The 14,139-nt window shown below is 42.0% G+C and overlaps 3 protein-coding genes across 10 annotated transcripts; 1 reads left to right on the forward strand and 2 right to left on the reverse strand.

The window, feature by feature from the left end:
- The first annotated feature begins 191 nt into the window (after window positions 1–191).
- LOC123988177 lies at window positions 192–969 on the forward strand. Of its 4 annotated transcripts, none has more exons than XM_046287272.1 (3): window positions 382–420; window positions 533–685; window positions 895–969. In XM_046287272.1, exons 1-3 carry the CDS (start codon window positions 388–390, stop codon window positions 904–906), a joined length of 198 nt encoding a protein of 65 aa, XP_046143228.1. In that variant the 5' UTR covers window positions 382–387; the 3' UTR covers window positions 907–969. The 4 variants fall into 4 exon arrangements, with proteins under 4 accessions (XP_046143225.1, XP_046143226.1, XP_046143228.1 ...); XM_046287271.1 differs by having other exon boundaries at window positions 533–711; window positions 895–957; XM_046287269.1 differs by having other exon boundaries at window positions 192–685.
- On the reverse strand, window positions 812–5,934 carry LOC114876799 (protein bride of sevenless). 5 transcript variants are annotated; one of them, XM_029188627.2, is made up of 8 exons: window positions 4,860–5,934; window positions 4,660–4,788; window positions 4,116–4,604; window positions 3,518–4,030; window positions 2,759–3,247; window positions 1,955–2,295; window positions 1,532–1,720; window positions 812–1,340 (listed from the first exon to the last, which is right to left on the reverse strand). In XM_029188627.2, the coding sequence occupies exons 1-8, from the start codon at window positions 4,981–4,983 to the stop codon at window positions 1,083–1,085; spliced, it is 2,532 nt and encodes an 843-aa protein (XP_029044460.1). In that variant the 5' UTR covers window positions 4,984–5,934; the 3' UTR covers window positions 812–1,082. The 5 variants fall into 5 exon arrangements, with proteins under 5 accessions (XP_029044460.1, XP_029044458.1, XP_029044462.1 ...); XM_029188625.2 differs by having other exon boundaries at window positions 813–1,340; window positions 1,484–1,720; window positions 4,860–4,983; XM_029188629.2 differs by having other exon boundaries at window positions 1,122–1,335.
- A 1,391-nt stretch (window positions 5,935–7,325) lies between these two features.
- LOC114876759 (lysyl oxidase homolog 3) lies at window positions 7,326–13,662 on the reverse strand. The gene is made up of 8 exons (XM_029188551.2): window positions 13,166–13,662; window positions 12,081–12,227; window positions 11,248–11,526; window positions 10,824–11,030; window positions 10,358–10,655; window positions 9,031–9,159; window positions 8,725–8,848; window positions 7,326–8,278 (listed from the first exon to the last, which is right to left on the reverse strand). The coding sequence occupies exons 1-8, from the start codon at window positions 13,380–13,382 to the stop codon at window positions 8,156–8,158; spliced, it is 1,524 nt and encodes a 507-aa protein (XP_029044384.1). The 5' UTR covers window positions 13,383–13,662; the 3' UTR covers window positions 7,326–8,155.
- Window positions 13,663–14,139: the final 477 nt, after the last annotated feature.

The following is a 14,139-nucleotide window of genomic DNA, read 5'->3' on the forward strand; positions in this document are numbered from 1 at the left end:
TTGAATTCCTCTTTCGATAGCAGAAACAGGGCAGTATACGTGACTGGAAAGCGAACCAGCCACGATCGTGCTTTTATACAGGCAGAAAGCTTCGTCCTTGCGCAGAAGCTTTTTCAGAAAATGCGAATTGGACGATTGCTTCTGCTCGGGCCCTGTTCACGAGCCGCTGCACTTTTCGATTTATCGCCATTATGGTGCTGCTTATCGAACACCACCAGCCACCGTCGTTTCGTTATTTTTCACACTGGCCACATGGGGCGGAAGTAAAACGGGGCATAGGATCCTTAGCAGGATCTCACCCTGGGGAAACCTTGAACGATATTCCTCCGTCTTTAAATTTTCTTTTTTCTTCATCTTCTGTGATGCTAGAGATGAGTAGATCTCTTCATGATGGATTTTCTTTCTTCAACGATGCTACTGGTAATTATAATTATTTGGAATACATAGGAGCGTTTCAATTGATATTTATTACAAAGAAGAATTTATTTATAGTTTATCCAATTTTCAGGAACTATTTAATATTCTATTGTAGAGCTTCACGGACCACTGCGAACAACGCTGGTTTCCGGTTACGGCACTGTCATCGATATTCATCCGGAGCATACACCTGTGCCCTGATTGCGGAATTACGATCGACAATAATGCAATTTTCGGTAGGAAACAGGCGAAATTGCTTCCCTCCACCGTGAGTCCTTTCTTCTCACAAAAGAGGTCTGCTTCGTTTTGTACTTTAATTACACCGATAATGGGACAGTTCGAGAGTACTAGAAAATTCTGCACGTAGAAGAAATTTTTTTATCAAACTTTATTTTTTCTCTATAGTTTCGTTGATTAATACACTTTAGAATATTTTGAAGAATTTTAAATTGAAAATTTTTGTATTACGTTTAACAGGAAGTTAAATAGAAAACTAGGCAGAAGAAGAACTCCATGAAAATCTATGGAACATCTCTCGTTACAAAACATCGGATGAAAAAGAAATAGATTCTTCACGAGGGTCGACTGATGGGATGGAACTTGTGATTTATTTCGTCGCGGGGACGTTTTTCTATGCGTCCCGTGACTACGATATGAACACCGGCTCAGAATCGGGTTATTCTGGTCACATTGTCCTCTTCGTCCTCTTCGCGGATGGTCGCCTCGGTTTGAGTCAGCCTAGGACTGCAGGATCTCGCAGGATAAATCTCGTCGTGTATCCTACGAGCGGATGGGTAGTTACCCTCGATGTACACGTCGGTTTCTATGCACTCTTTTTCGTCTTTGGTCTTCCGTTTCCGGTGACATTTGGGACGCGCGTACGTCAGGCTCGCGTGGTTCCGTTCCACGGGGCTGGTCCTTGACTGGAAAGGTTATTTCCTAAATTCTTTAAGAAATATCTTTTTTTTCGTATCGCTACAGAGAAGCTATATGTACAATAAAGCGTGATATATAAATCGACTGTGCTAGACAAAAGAAGCGACGAAAAAATATGAAAAAATCTCACGTCCGCATCCTCGATGCAGACTTGAGGTACAGTGTAAGAGTTATTCACTTCTCGCATTTCGGAATGATATCCGTAATTGTTGTATCCAGGGTTTCTCCTCGTGTCGGAGTTCCTGTACGGACCCAGGTACTTTTGATTCGGACTCGAGCTACCGTAATAATTGGGGTACGCAGATGTCACCTGTAAATTCGTTGTACTTCCTCCAGCTGGGTGCACGTAATCGTAAAACGGACGAGTCTGTGCAGATAAAATTCTCTCAGAAGTTTTCACATTTTCAAGTATGGAGGAAGGGGGTAAAAAAATAAAAGGTGTAATAACTACAGGTAAATTTTCTTTATTCAACAGAAAAAAAGAAAAGGAAAGTATCGAGAAATCAAGGTTGCAGTTAAAAACGATAATCTACAAAATAAAAAGAAAATGTTAACGTCAGGTAAGAATGATATTGACATAATATTTCCACATAATTCTGACCTGTCTGCCAATAGTACTAATCCTTGGATCAGCAACAAGATCACCGGATCCAAATCTCTGTCCAAACTCCTTTCCCCTAGCTAGGTGTTTAATCATGTAATAGGTCCTCGGTATCAGCACACCGATGATGATTAAGTACGCCGTGGCAATGATGCCGAAACAGACGACCATGTCGCGACATTCTGGCTCCACAAGGATGAAGCAGGTCAACCAGATTGCCCAGGTGATTAACAGACCGATCGAGGTACCGAAGAAACACTTTCCTTCCCGATAATTTCGTGGCAATCGTGATATGAAGAAGCACACGACGAATAGAGTGACCAGTAGAAATATATCGTAGCCTGGAAATGGTTTAGTATGGATTTCTTTTTATGGGATATACATAGTAGCTGCCTACTGAGAAAAAATACGAGCATCGCAGCAGGATTCTAGGCTGCTTGTTATTAGACAGGCAAGTTTGTTTGGCCATGAGGACGGTAAAAATAAGATTGCGCGTTAAATGGTTTGTTGACGAGAAGAATATAACATTTCTTCTTTTATCACAGTTATTAGGCATAGAAATTAATTCGCTGCTTTTAACATTAATCAATATTTTACATTTGAATTTTTTAAAAATAAATCTTTGATTAAAATAAAAGAAAACTACTGAATTAATTTCTACACCTAATACAAATCCACTTTTCAATTAACATTGACATACTCTTTTTTTCTTAGGAGGCTCGGATGAATCGAAGATGATAAGATTAATGCACCGTTCCGGACTAGAAGAGACTCTAAAGAAGAAGGAAAATTAATTAAATTTACTTAGCAAAGCGATGAAAGTAAGACTCCTCACAACCACGGTAGAATCATCGGTACTGAGCGCAAAGAACATAACGGACAGGGCTAGTTGGACGCAGAACATGAAGAACACCATCAATCCCTGCAGGTATCCGTTTATGTGAGCTGTGAACACACCACCCTTGGAGAACACGAGAAAGAACGCTCTTGACAGCATCACGGAGTAATCGATTCCAAATGCCAGCGTTGTAACTAAGATCTTCCTCGAGTTTAACGTTTCAGCGCCTATGTAATCGTCGTTGATGCAGAACGGTAGCACCGTCTGCAACGTGAAAACATTCGCCAGTATCAGTACGATCGTTAACGCTGGATTCCCATCGAGAACGTCCTCGACGATGAAGCGGTAGATAATGAAGACGGCGATCACGCCGCAGGCGAACGTGCCGCACACAACCATCGTCAGGAAAATTGCTATCCAGTTGCCCGGCTTTAATAAACCTCTGTCGAGTGTATCTGCAACACGTACGTGCACGTATACACGTTAGTTGGCCCATTGTGTCGAAGCCGGAGAGTTTGTTTTAAGCGGAAATCTGTCGCCTTATCTAAGAGCTCCGGCTATCGGGACGCTTTAACTACCCTTTCGAGGGGAGTTTGTGTGTAAAGGGGATGAAGAGGCCCGTAGAAAGGTGAATTTGTTATCTTTTAAAGAGGAGTAGATGTTGAAGAAGGTCTGAGAGAATTTTACAAGACTTAAGAAAAATGGTAAATGGATTTGCAACAAACCTTTGGTCACACCGCGTGGGCCGAATCTCTTCTTGAAATTCGAACAGTCTTCACAGTTCTTCAGGTACTTCTTCACGCACAGCTTCGGCATCTTGGGTACCCTCGATTCCGGCGTGATCCTGAACTTCGAGTTAGCCGGTTCGATCCTGTATACGGCTGTATCGATCAGCTCTTCCTGGCTCTTCATCGCCACGATATACTTGATCGAGTGTGATTTCGGCAGAATGCGAAGTGCGTTGTACACGTCCGCGTTTCGGATCTCCAGTTTCGAGTGAGTGCTGAACCTGGGCATCACGCAAGAACCTTCCGTTCCTCGAGGACAATTTCTTTTGTGTAGCTCCTGTAACAACTGCGCCAGCTCGACGATCGCTTTACCGATGCCAAGGAGATGCGGCGAGTAGATGACGGAACTGCTAGCTGCCTGAAGAAACTCCTCCGTCGAGGAGGCTTCCTGTAGGACTTCCAAGTCGAACGGTGAAGTTTTGATGACGTAGGAGCCTGGAGGAACTAGGTCTGAAGCATAGAATATTAGCGGAGTAAAATTGATAAACTGATGATTCATTTGATATGTATCTTTCAGCTAGCATCGTGTTCTCACCGTCAACGTTGGATCCATCGAGGGTCGAGACGACCCAGGTTTTCCTAGCTCCTTGAAGCTTCTCTCCTCTCTCGATCCACTGTCTCACATCGTTTCTCTGACCAACCACAGCGATCACAACTTCCGTTTCACTTTCATCCAACTCTAAAGTATCACCGTAACGCTTCACGCAAACTCCAGCCTCTTTAGTCATGTCCAGGAACAAATTCACGGCGTAGCCAGAGCTGGCTAACACTACGTCAACCGTCTCGAATCTCGTGGTCAGGTAATGTACCATCAGACTGATCAAAGGTTTCGTTAAATTTTGCTCGTCGTAGGTGCTGATCGGTAATATGCTGTAATTACGAAGTGGCTCTAGAATCGCCAAGTATTCCGATGGTAACAGTATCCCCATTTCGTAACGATCCTCGCAATCGGAATCGACTGCCGTTTGCAATGCCTGTTTGTACACAGTCATCTCGTCGTGGCAGGTGTCGAAGACTTTCAGACCTAAAGTTGAAGATTTTTACAAACTTTCAATGAGCTAGAAAATTTCTTACTTTACCTAGAGTAAATCCAGATATGAATTCGTATTTATTTAAAGCATGTATCACGTAAGAGGCCGTGAAAATTTCTTGTAGACCCTTGATGGATGTACTGTTGCAATATGGTCCGTGATTAACATCCAGGAACACTAGAATTATACATTTCTGTAATAGCGGATCATTTATAATTTCCAAGTATCCTAATAGAGATCCATTTTACCAGATAACACAGCATCACCAGGAATTTCAAACACGCTTCTATTCTTGGGACATACAGTTTGATCTTCGATGGCTGCCGCCAAATGGAGAAGACTGAGAAAGGCCACGACCTTAGATAACGTCATCGTCGTCGGTACACGTGGCAAAGGGCGTCGTTCAACAATTTGTTCACCTTCAGAAAAGACATAAGGGTAGGCGTGCTATCGCCGAGACGATACGTGTCATTGTATCGTGTTTAATCGATAAGCCATTCAGGGGCACAAGAACCCCACGAGTTGCTCGATTCCAGCTATAAGAATCGCCATTATCGAGCGTCCGCTACCGTTTCTCCTTCAGGTGGTACTCTTTTTATTTGCCACGTTTATCGGCCAGAAAGATACAGTCTCATGATTTTCTTCCGTAGCTCCCCAAGGGCTCGTGAGTCGAATCAGGAGGCGATCGCGTCGAAGACGACAGGATCACGCAGGACACGCTACTTATCGTGACGAGTATCCACCGAGAACGCGTTATCCGCATTCGTTCCGATCGGATCTATCAAATCGCGTGATAAGGGCCACTACGGGGATAACAATTGGCCGGGAACACGCTCTTCCACCCGTGTGTGTTTACGATTATCGTCGGCCGCATTTCAGGTTAATAGCAACGTGCTCCACTTTGAATCCACAGAGAATCTTTCACCTTCTTAAAGAGTTACTCTTTTTAGTTTCAACCTGACTACATAACTGCTTTCCTTAGTTAAAATGTCCTATTTACCATTTTTACAAATATTTTTACACATTTTGAAGTAGATGCAAGAAGAATATAGACAATTGAAATAAGGAAGGCAAAGAATCTTATCACTTCATTATGGACACCTTCAATTTTAAACGTTTGTTTGTTAAAAAAATATTGAGATTATAGAAGGTCACTCATAATGCAGCGATAAGGTATTGCAGTTGGGTATGTTTCCTAACGCACTTTGCATGTTGATAACGTATTATTGATCACCTTATCAGAACCTAGCCGCATGTGTCTCTCTTTCTTCCAATACTTGAAACAACTATGAATGACTTTTTTTAACTTTCACAGGGTTCGTGCTTGTTATTCACGAGTTTGGCTCCGAATCAAATCCAGAGTAGCCCAGTTTATCAACGTTGGGTCCACGGTAAACAACCTGATCGAAGATTCTCTTGGATTTTATCTAGTGTATCAACTAGTTCCGTGTATTTTCCACTGATAGAAAGTCTATCCAAAGGAGTCAGACAGGCTGATGTTGACGAGCGGAAAGTTTCTAGTAGAAGCACCGTGGTCCGACTGAACGACGCTGTTTTTCGGCCGTGCAACGATATAAAAGTTTCATGACTGCTACGAGGGGAGCAGCTGGTGCACTGCACACGACAGTGACCACCACGGAAGCCGTACACCTAGGCTTCTCTCCCCCTTTTCTAAACGTATTACAACGTTCAGTCACGTTGAGTTCTGCAGCCATTTAAGCGGCGCACATGCGATCTAATTGACAACCGGGGACACTATTTTCTTGACGGGGACACCCTCGACTGCCCTGGCCCGGTTGAATCAATGCTCCCTCCCTCGTACGAATGATCGAAAACGACAGCTAGACTCTATCCGTTCCCCACAACGTAAGGGTAACCTACTTTGTGAATTCGTGTCGACGTCCTGTTCCTTATGCATTCATATGTTAGCTTGAGTCATACCTGAAGGCTGTACACTTCAAGGTTTCCACCTCTTGAACAATGTTGCTTGATTTCATGCAACCATTACCATTTTTACCATTGATTTATTGTTATTCAATCTTGTTTACCAAACGCTGATTGATGATATTTCTTACAAGAATTGAATCGTTGGTCTAGAACTCGTTAAACGGCGATCATTTTTGGCAAGCAAAACTGGGACGTTCGAAAAGACAATTTGGCTGGGCTGTTTTTTTAGAAATGGAAATTTAGGAAGATTGATATCATTTATTCAATGGTCTTTGAGCTTTGAAATGGATGTGTTTTGCTCAGTCAAGTTATTATCTTTGTTTTGAAAATGTAGCAATTAGGAACAGGACGTCGACAATATTTTATTAGTTTTTAAATATAAAGTTTTTAACTACGTGGATTTAGAACCCTTAGTCAAAGACGCGGCTTAATCGACAACCAAGGTCCCATTTCCTCAGAGGAAAGAAATATGTGACAAAGTCTAGCCCATTGCTAATTATCAGATTATGAAGAAATGTGATCGAAGGTGACAGGGCACCAAGGTTCCTCGCCTAAAAAAAGAACGACCTAGTTTGAGGCCTCGAACTTCTGCCCCGTTCATCCCATTATCTAGTGATACTTAAAATTAAAGCCTCGAATCAAAGAAAATAGAACACTTGTGTGAATCAATAAAAACTTTATTGATTTTAAAGATAATATTTTCATACATTTATATTTCTATACAAATATTTATAAAACAAATTCTTGATTATGATTAATATTGGAAATTCTCCAATTTTTTTAATTCCCGCTTGAGGGAATGTTGGTTGCTCGAATTATTTCTTCGACGATGAAAGAGAGGGAGCCTCGATGATTTCTCGCTGCCGTTCCCGGTATTCCAGGGCACCGAGTATCGACTAGACACGGTTCGAACATCGAGGAACCACTCTCCTGAATTGTTCAATTTATTAGCGTAGTCGTGGTTGAAAATCTAGAGCAAACTATGAGGATAACTGGCGTGGGTCGGGCGTCTATAAATTGACTCCTAGACTTCGAAACTTGAGATTCCAGCCACGGAGAGCATCAGTTCGAAGGAGGTCGTTCTTGAACCGCTTCGATCTGTATGACTGGTTGCTCGACTTAAGCGCCAAGGGGTTCTTCCTTTCGACGAATAAATAGTTTTCTTTATTTATTTCTTTTTCATATATTTCAAGATGAAATTATAATTTAAGCTAGCTATTAAATAATAATTACATATACTTAAAATAATATTAGTAGATTTTAGCTAAGTAAGTTCAATTAATATTAATTAATGGAATAGCGTTCCAATTTCTGACAATCAGCTCTGTTAAATAGCGATTACTATGAAATCACGTAAATTCACATTCCTCGTGAAATTTCTCTTAGACCATTTCTCCGAAGAGTTTCCGTTTTCTTCGCAGCGAGCCCACGATAAGGGTAATCAGTTCAATTAAGAACAACGATTACTCGAGACGAGCCTTTATTGTTTTTACGCAATGGAAGGATTTTAATTAAGAGCCACGATAATGCGCGTCGCGTATGATTTTCTTCTTCGCGATGAAATCATCAGGCCGAGCATTATCGTAACAGGTCCGTGTCAAGGTCTGCCCATAGTGCAACTATGCACCGTGGCAAATGTTTCCGTGTAGAGTAAACGACAGATTGCAGCGTTATTGTCGAACGACATCTCGCCCACTTTGAACTCCGGATTTACCGCGACCTGAAAACGTAAATATCGTTCGATTACGTACCATCCTATACGGTATCGCGATTGCTCGGCTTCGCGGCACGGCTTTATGGACCAGAACTATCCGGGCTCTATTTTATTCGAACTCTTCTTTCCTCTTACACAATCCTCCTTTACCCCATTACAGTCCTCGTTAAGGATCAACGATGATGTCTCTTCTTTTGCTATCGACAATCTTACGCAATCGTTTTTCTTTTCAGGGAAAAGATAGACTTTCCGGACGGATCCTTAGTGTCTATAGAAAAGCATATTGCGAGGAGTGACTCGAGATCCTTAAGTCCTTGAATGTACAGCCTAAGTTTTAAATCCTTGGTATGTATAGAAATTCATAGTTTTTCATAATAATTTGAGATACAACAACGTCCATTTATTTTCTCGTATAGAATGACAACAGATAAATCGATCATCCCTCAACTTACCTTGAAGACGTATTCACCAGGTTGAAGTTCCGATATGTCCACCCACTGGCAATCGATATTGTGTTTGTATATGTCGCTACAGTTGACGGAGATGCCTTGGTCCCCGTAATTGGCGCATTTGTACCTGAAATCGTGGGGATGCAACGGTTTGCTTTAATTGCCACGCCAATTAGACGCGTCGACGTGAGGAAGGACGAAAAAATTATTTCAATTCGTACTATCATTCGTCGTGTACACGCGTCAAAAGCTGAGAAAAGCAAAGCAAACCCCGGCTCGTTTTGCTAACGAGACTAATTACACGTTTACCTCGCCTTCACTCCGTCCAAGCATTGATTGTCCTCCAGGCAGAAAGACGCTTTGTGTCCCTCAGCCAGCCTGTTCCCGTTCTTGTCTAATACGTCGAACGTGGCGAACACCTCCATCGAGTGGTAATGCCTGTCGTTAACAAAGTATAATGTGGAATTAACGATCGTGCTTAGGCTTCCATCATGATCGTCGTTCGCACTTTGATACGAAACGATGATAAAACGATCGATCCTGGGGAAAGGGATAAGACACAGGAGGATCGTTGCCAGGGAAAACGAACTTCGCCAGGGACATTATCCTTGGAAGTGGCATCGATTTCGTCGAAGTCGTTAACACGTTCACTGCTACAGTCATAAGGGTCGTGATGTATAATATCGTATGTTGGATATAACAAGTAGGTACTAACTCTTGTTATAGGTAAATATTAACAGATGATTAGATTTGAATATTGATCCATTTCGATTTCAGACTAATCATATTTCATTTTAGGACACTGGAATTGAAATGTCCTCTACTGGTGTATTTAACAAGTTGACTATCACAGTGAAGATGAACTTATGTATTAAAAAACTTGAGCATCAACTTGTTTGATTTGAAAGTCAAGATTAATCTTTGTTGGATCAAAAGTTTCTTAACATTTTCACAATTGTATTTTAAATACACTCCTCGCTTATTATAAGTTTGACGTGAAAAATATGAAACTTCCTGTCAGATTGTTTTCGTTTCTATGGATCAACAACTCTGTTAATCAATTTTGAGAGAAGAACGGAGCAGCAGAACAGCCGTGGCTCTCAATGAGAGCGGGATTGACGTCACGAACAAAGTTATCTTACAACTTAAAACCATCAACGCAACGTTTTTTCGTCTGGCCAATATTTCCACGCTTTCGAAAGCAACGCAGATGGTTAAACGCCATTTCCAGAGAACGAAACGCCTCCGCGTTAGACTGTCGAAGATTCAAAATTAGTTACAACGAAGCACAGACGGCGAATTGCCAACAGGATCGAAACGATATTACTTTTTTTTTCTCTCTCTTTTCTTTTCTACTCTCTTCCTTTCCCGTGATTGTTTTATAAAATGGCTTGCAAGCCGGTTGCCAGACAGGGATAATAACCTGGAGAAATTGTAGCAGACAACGAAGTTCTCGCATTTAACTTCGAGCCAACAGCGGTCGAGTTATAATAACGAACGGAAAAGCTTCCATATTTCTTTTCAAAATGAAATCGAATCGTTTCTGTAAATGATTCTTGAAAGTATCACAATGTTTAGAATTTGAAAATTTATGATACAATTTCATGAATATTTTTAATAATGGTTTATCACTCACATGTGGCACATATGCCACTCCCATAGGTGTTTCGGGACAGAGGGTCGAAAGTCCGCAGTACCGGCGTTCAAGATCCTCGCGGTGAATCGAAGGAGCCTTCTGGTCTCCAGGTGCCAATTCTCCGACTCTTTTTGAATTTTGTATGCTTGGGAACCGACGCAATTCTCTTCCATGGCACACTGGAGCCAATATAGTTGTCTATCTTCCAGATGGGCGGTACGCATCAACTCTATATGGTCAAAGACAAGATCTGGCATCTCTTTCAGACATACTACACTCGCGACATTTTCTGTAGACCCTGTAGACAGAGAATAATTCAAGGTATCCAAAATTTATCATCCCTTCTGTTCACATTTCTTTAGATATCATTTTTCTACTCTATGGAAGTTTTTTGTTTGGAAATTCATTTCTTTCTTTTTTCAGCGAAACCTTTCCTCCTTCTTCATTATGATACCTTCTCGCCTACCTGGACATTCTAGAATCTTGTCGTGCAGACAGTCTATCAGGCTGTTCTCGTCTCCGTGACACTGCACACCGGTGAGAGAGATCGGTATCCTTTGGCCGCCGAAAAAGTTCGTCTGGACGGCGTCGGAGGCGTAACCAAGGCCCAATTGTCTACAAACCACCGCCGCTTCGAACAGGGACCAACCATCGCCGCAGAGAACACCCCAATCTGAAATGAAATTAGTCTCGAGCTTCTTCTCCCTTTGGAATAATCTCGAAAGAAAAATGCGATACCATTTATTAGAACAACGACGAGGTAACATATTTTCAATCGCCAACGCCTCTCACCGATAGACAAAGAGACGCGTTGCACGCGACACGCCATTTCTAATCGCAACAATCCAATTTACCTTCACGCCACGGACACGTATCGACATTAGCGTTACCTGAATGTCCAAGTTTGACCTCGACTCTACCCTCGCCGTGGACTCGTCCACCGGCCAGCCTTATCGCCATTCCCCTCTGATGGACATCCTTGATTCTCTGCTTCTCCGGCTTCCTTTTGCCCTTCGTTTTACCTCTTATCGCCTCCTCTTCGCCCCGGCCGCAAATTACACCTGCAGCCTCGCTGTTCTCGCAGTCGGACGTACCCCATCCGTCGAAACGACACTTGGATAACTCGTCCTCGCTGCCGTCGCAGTACACGTTGTCCATCCAATACATTCCTAAACGGATAACAGTATATCTATCGTGTCTTTTGAAATTTTTAGAACGTTGTAAATTTCATCCTTTGCCGTTCAATTTGAAAGAAGATATTTCATCGTTTAACTTCGAACGTGGAATTAAAGGTGCAACCTTCGAATACTTTTAACGCGACTAGGGTAAGGCGGGGTCAATTTGACCTCGATTAACAGGAACAGGTGAAAGATACGTGGCTGCAGCTACGTTTATGCTAAATTGATTCATCGATTATCGGCGGTTCCATTATTTTGCATTTCTATCGGCGAATTACGTCGCGAATCTTTACAAAGAAAAATTTCAATCTTTTTGATGTACGTTTCTGCGCGCTGCAACAGAAACTGCAAAGGATTAATTTACTTTGATGTAAATGAGAAGAGATTAGGATTAAACAGAGGGATGAACGTTTTATACTTTTTTTTCATTCATTTTAATAATCAGCTGATATTTCTCTGTCGCAGAAAACGTTCCTGTTTATTTCCGTTCACGTGGCAGATAGGGAGGAAGTATTGACTAGGACGAAGAGACAATATTATCTCACTTCTGGCCTGACCGAAGTGACCGTTCGTCGTTGGTTTAATTGCACCGTCGAAGCCTAATTGCCTGCAAACCACATTGGCCTCCAAGTAATCCCATTCGTCGTCGCATATACTGCCCCATTTCCCCTCGTGAAGTATTTCCACGTTTCCTGCATAACCAATCGAATTATGACATTAGCACATCAGTTTTCCGTTACCTGTACGGGTCAGGGTAAAGTTTAGAGAACATCACGGAAATTAGTCGATTAAAAGGATCCTAGACGGTTCATTGGAATTGCGATTATTTAAGATAAGGTATTTTTAATAAAAGTTGTGGGTGGATCACTGCAGAGATGGTGGATGATCTTCTTCAAAATTTAATATAGAATAAAAAATTGTAAAGAGCTTGATGCATTACAGGTTTTCACGGGAATCGAAGCGAAGAAGTTGGAATCGGGAAGAACGAAGAAGAAAGCAGAAGAAAGGAGGCACGGAATGTAATATCCAATGGATGGGTAATAAAAATTGACACGCGAACGTCTGGGATGGATTCTATCCTGTTTTATGGTGCAATTCGACGATGCTCGTATCCCATCTCGTGGCTCGCGGTACCGTGGCTGCGTGACGTTTACTACTACCACGGTAACACACAGTCGTTGACATAAATCATCCTCGAGTTGACCCCTTTTTAATCGCCATTACACAACGTCCACGAGAAAACGCCTGATGAAACCGCAACGTTTCACGTAAGTCATCTATTCCTAGATAGCGTGTGCTTTTATTTTATCGCGAAACGCTTGACACGCGAACCCAGCCTGCCTGCCCTTCACCCACCTACAACTTTCAATTTTATTCTTCCGTCTTATCGTTCGTATTTAGAAACGCGCTGTTAATGCAAATTATAGATAATTATCTATATTTTATTTCTATTAGTAATAGAGTATTAAACTCGACACTTTTCATTCATGAATTTGAATTTTTAGGTTCCATATGGCGACGTCCATTCAACGTAAGATCAACGACGCCTCGGATGATCGATAGAAAATTTCACAGCTTCGAAGATTCTTTTTATTTAAGATTGAAACACCTTAAATTTGTCCTTTTTTACCTTCGTGTCCACCCTCGCCACCTACAAGCTTCACCGCGCCCTCCTGTTTCTTTAACTTCCGGACGTCCTTGCGGAGCTTCTTCACCATTCGCGCCTTTTTCTCGCGAACCTTGTCCAAGGTATTATTGTATGCATTGCACACATCTGCCAGGATCAATATAATCAAGAAGCCGACGAAAATGAGCCTCCTCCAGTTCATCGTCCACCTCGTCGTCATTGTTCAACCACTAACATGGAAAGTAATCTAACGATCCTTCACCGTGAAATTATCAATCATTCTCCTACTGATCTCTAAATCTTTTACAGATCGTAATCAGGGATGGTGTTAAAATTCACGCCACGTGTATTTCGTTTACCGAGTATCACGGGATACCGATGCTCGTTACGTCGATCGCGCGATGGAATATGTGTTTGCTTCTAGCTGGAAGGCGAGAGGCGGTCTCGAAGAGTTACGCGTCTACAGTGGAACACTTTGGACGATCGGCACATGGTAGATCGCTTTTTCTAGCCTCCCTTCCTTTTCCATCTCCTCGTGGGATCCGGGGATCCGACGGCTAGCATCAAGTTGATGGAATTAGCAGATTTCCGCAATTTCATTGATTAGCTTGTTTGCCAAGGTTTGTTTTATCAAGATCAATTTACCCAACGACTCTGAAGAGATTTTAAATCACTATCAGGAATATTAATAAAAGACAGATATTTTTAGCAGGGAAATTTAGAAGAAAATTCAGATATCATTCAAGAAACTCTGGATAGATAATTTTTTAACATTTCAGTTAATCAGTTTAGTGATTCGTCGTTTTTATTGACGTTTCTTAAGGCTCCTCGAGTGTTTGACAAACGAGAAGCGATCGGCAAGGCAATCCAATCCCTCTTCGCCTCGACTCAAAGCAGTGCACGTTCCAGGATGACGAAGGAAGCTTTCAGCAGGATTTTTCGAATTCCTTCGATACGATCGTTCAAAGTTTCGACGG

Source organism: Osmia bicornis, chromosome 9 (genome assembly GCF_907164935.1).
Source record: "Osmia bicornis bicornis chromosome 9, iOsmBic2.1, whole genome shotgun sequence".
In the NCBI taxonomy this organism is placed as follows: Eukaryota; Metazoa; Arthropoda; class Insecta; order Hymenoptera; family Megachilidae; genus Osmia; species Osmia bicornis.

What these genes read in the sequence shown, in the direction of transcription:
- LOC123988177 (XM_046287269.1), top strand. Translation starts at nt 192, where the DNA reads ATGGTGCTGCTTATCGAACACCACCAGCCACCGTCGTTTCGTTATTTT. An exon ending in CGAAATTGCTTCCCTCCACC is followed by an intron (nt 686 to 894) that starts GTGAGTCCTTTC and finishes TACGTTTAACAG; the next exon opens with GAAGTTAAATAGAAAACTAG.
- LOC114876799 (XM_029188625.2), bottom strand. Translation starts at nt 4,983, where the DNA reads ATGACGTTATCTAAGGTCGTGGCCTTTCTCAGTCTTCTCCATTTGGCG. An exon ending in TGGTGATGCTGTGTTATCTG is followed by an intron (nt 4,789 to 4,859) that starts GTAAAATGGATC and finishes GTATAATTCTAG; the next exon opens with TGTTCCTGGATGTTAATCAC. An exon ending in CATATCTGGATTTACTCTAG is followed by an intron (nt 4,605 to 4,659) that starts GTAAAGTAAGAA and finishes CTTCAACTTTAG; the next exon opens with GTCTGAAAGTCTTCGACACC.
- LOC114876759 (XM_029188551.2), bottom strand. Translation starts at nt 13,382, where the DNA reads ATGACGACGAGGTGGACGATGAACTGGAGGAGGCTCATTTTCGTCGGC. An exon ending in GAGTGGCATATGTGCCACAT is followed by an intron (nt 9,160 to 10,357) that starts GTGAGTGATAAA and finishes TGTTAACGACAG; the next exon opens with GCATTACCACTCGATGGAGG. An exon ending in CTGGTGAATACGTCTTCAAG is followed by an intron (nt 8,279 to 8,724) that starts GTAAGTTGAGGG and finishes TTACGTTTTCAG; the next exon opens with GTCGCGGTAAATCCGGAGTT.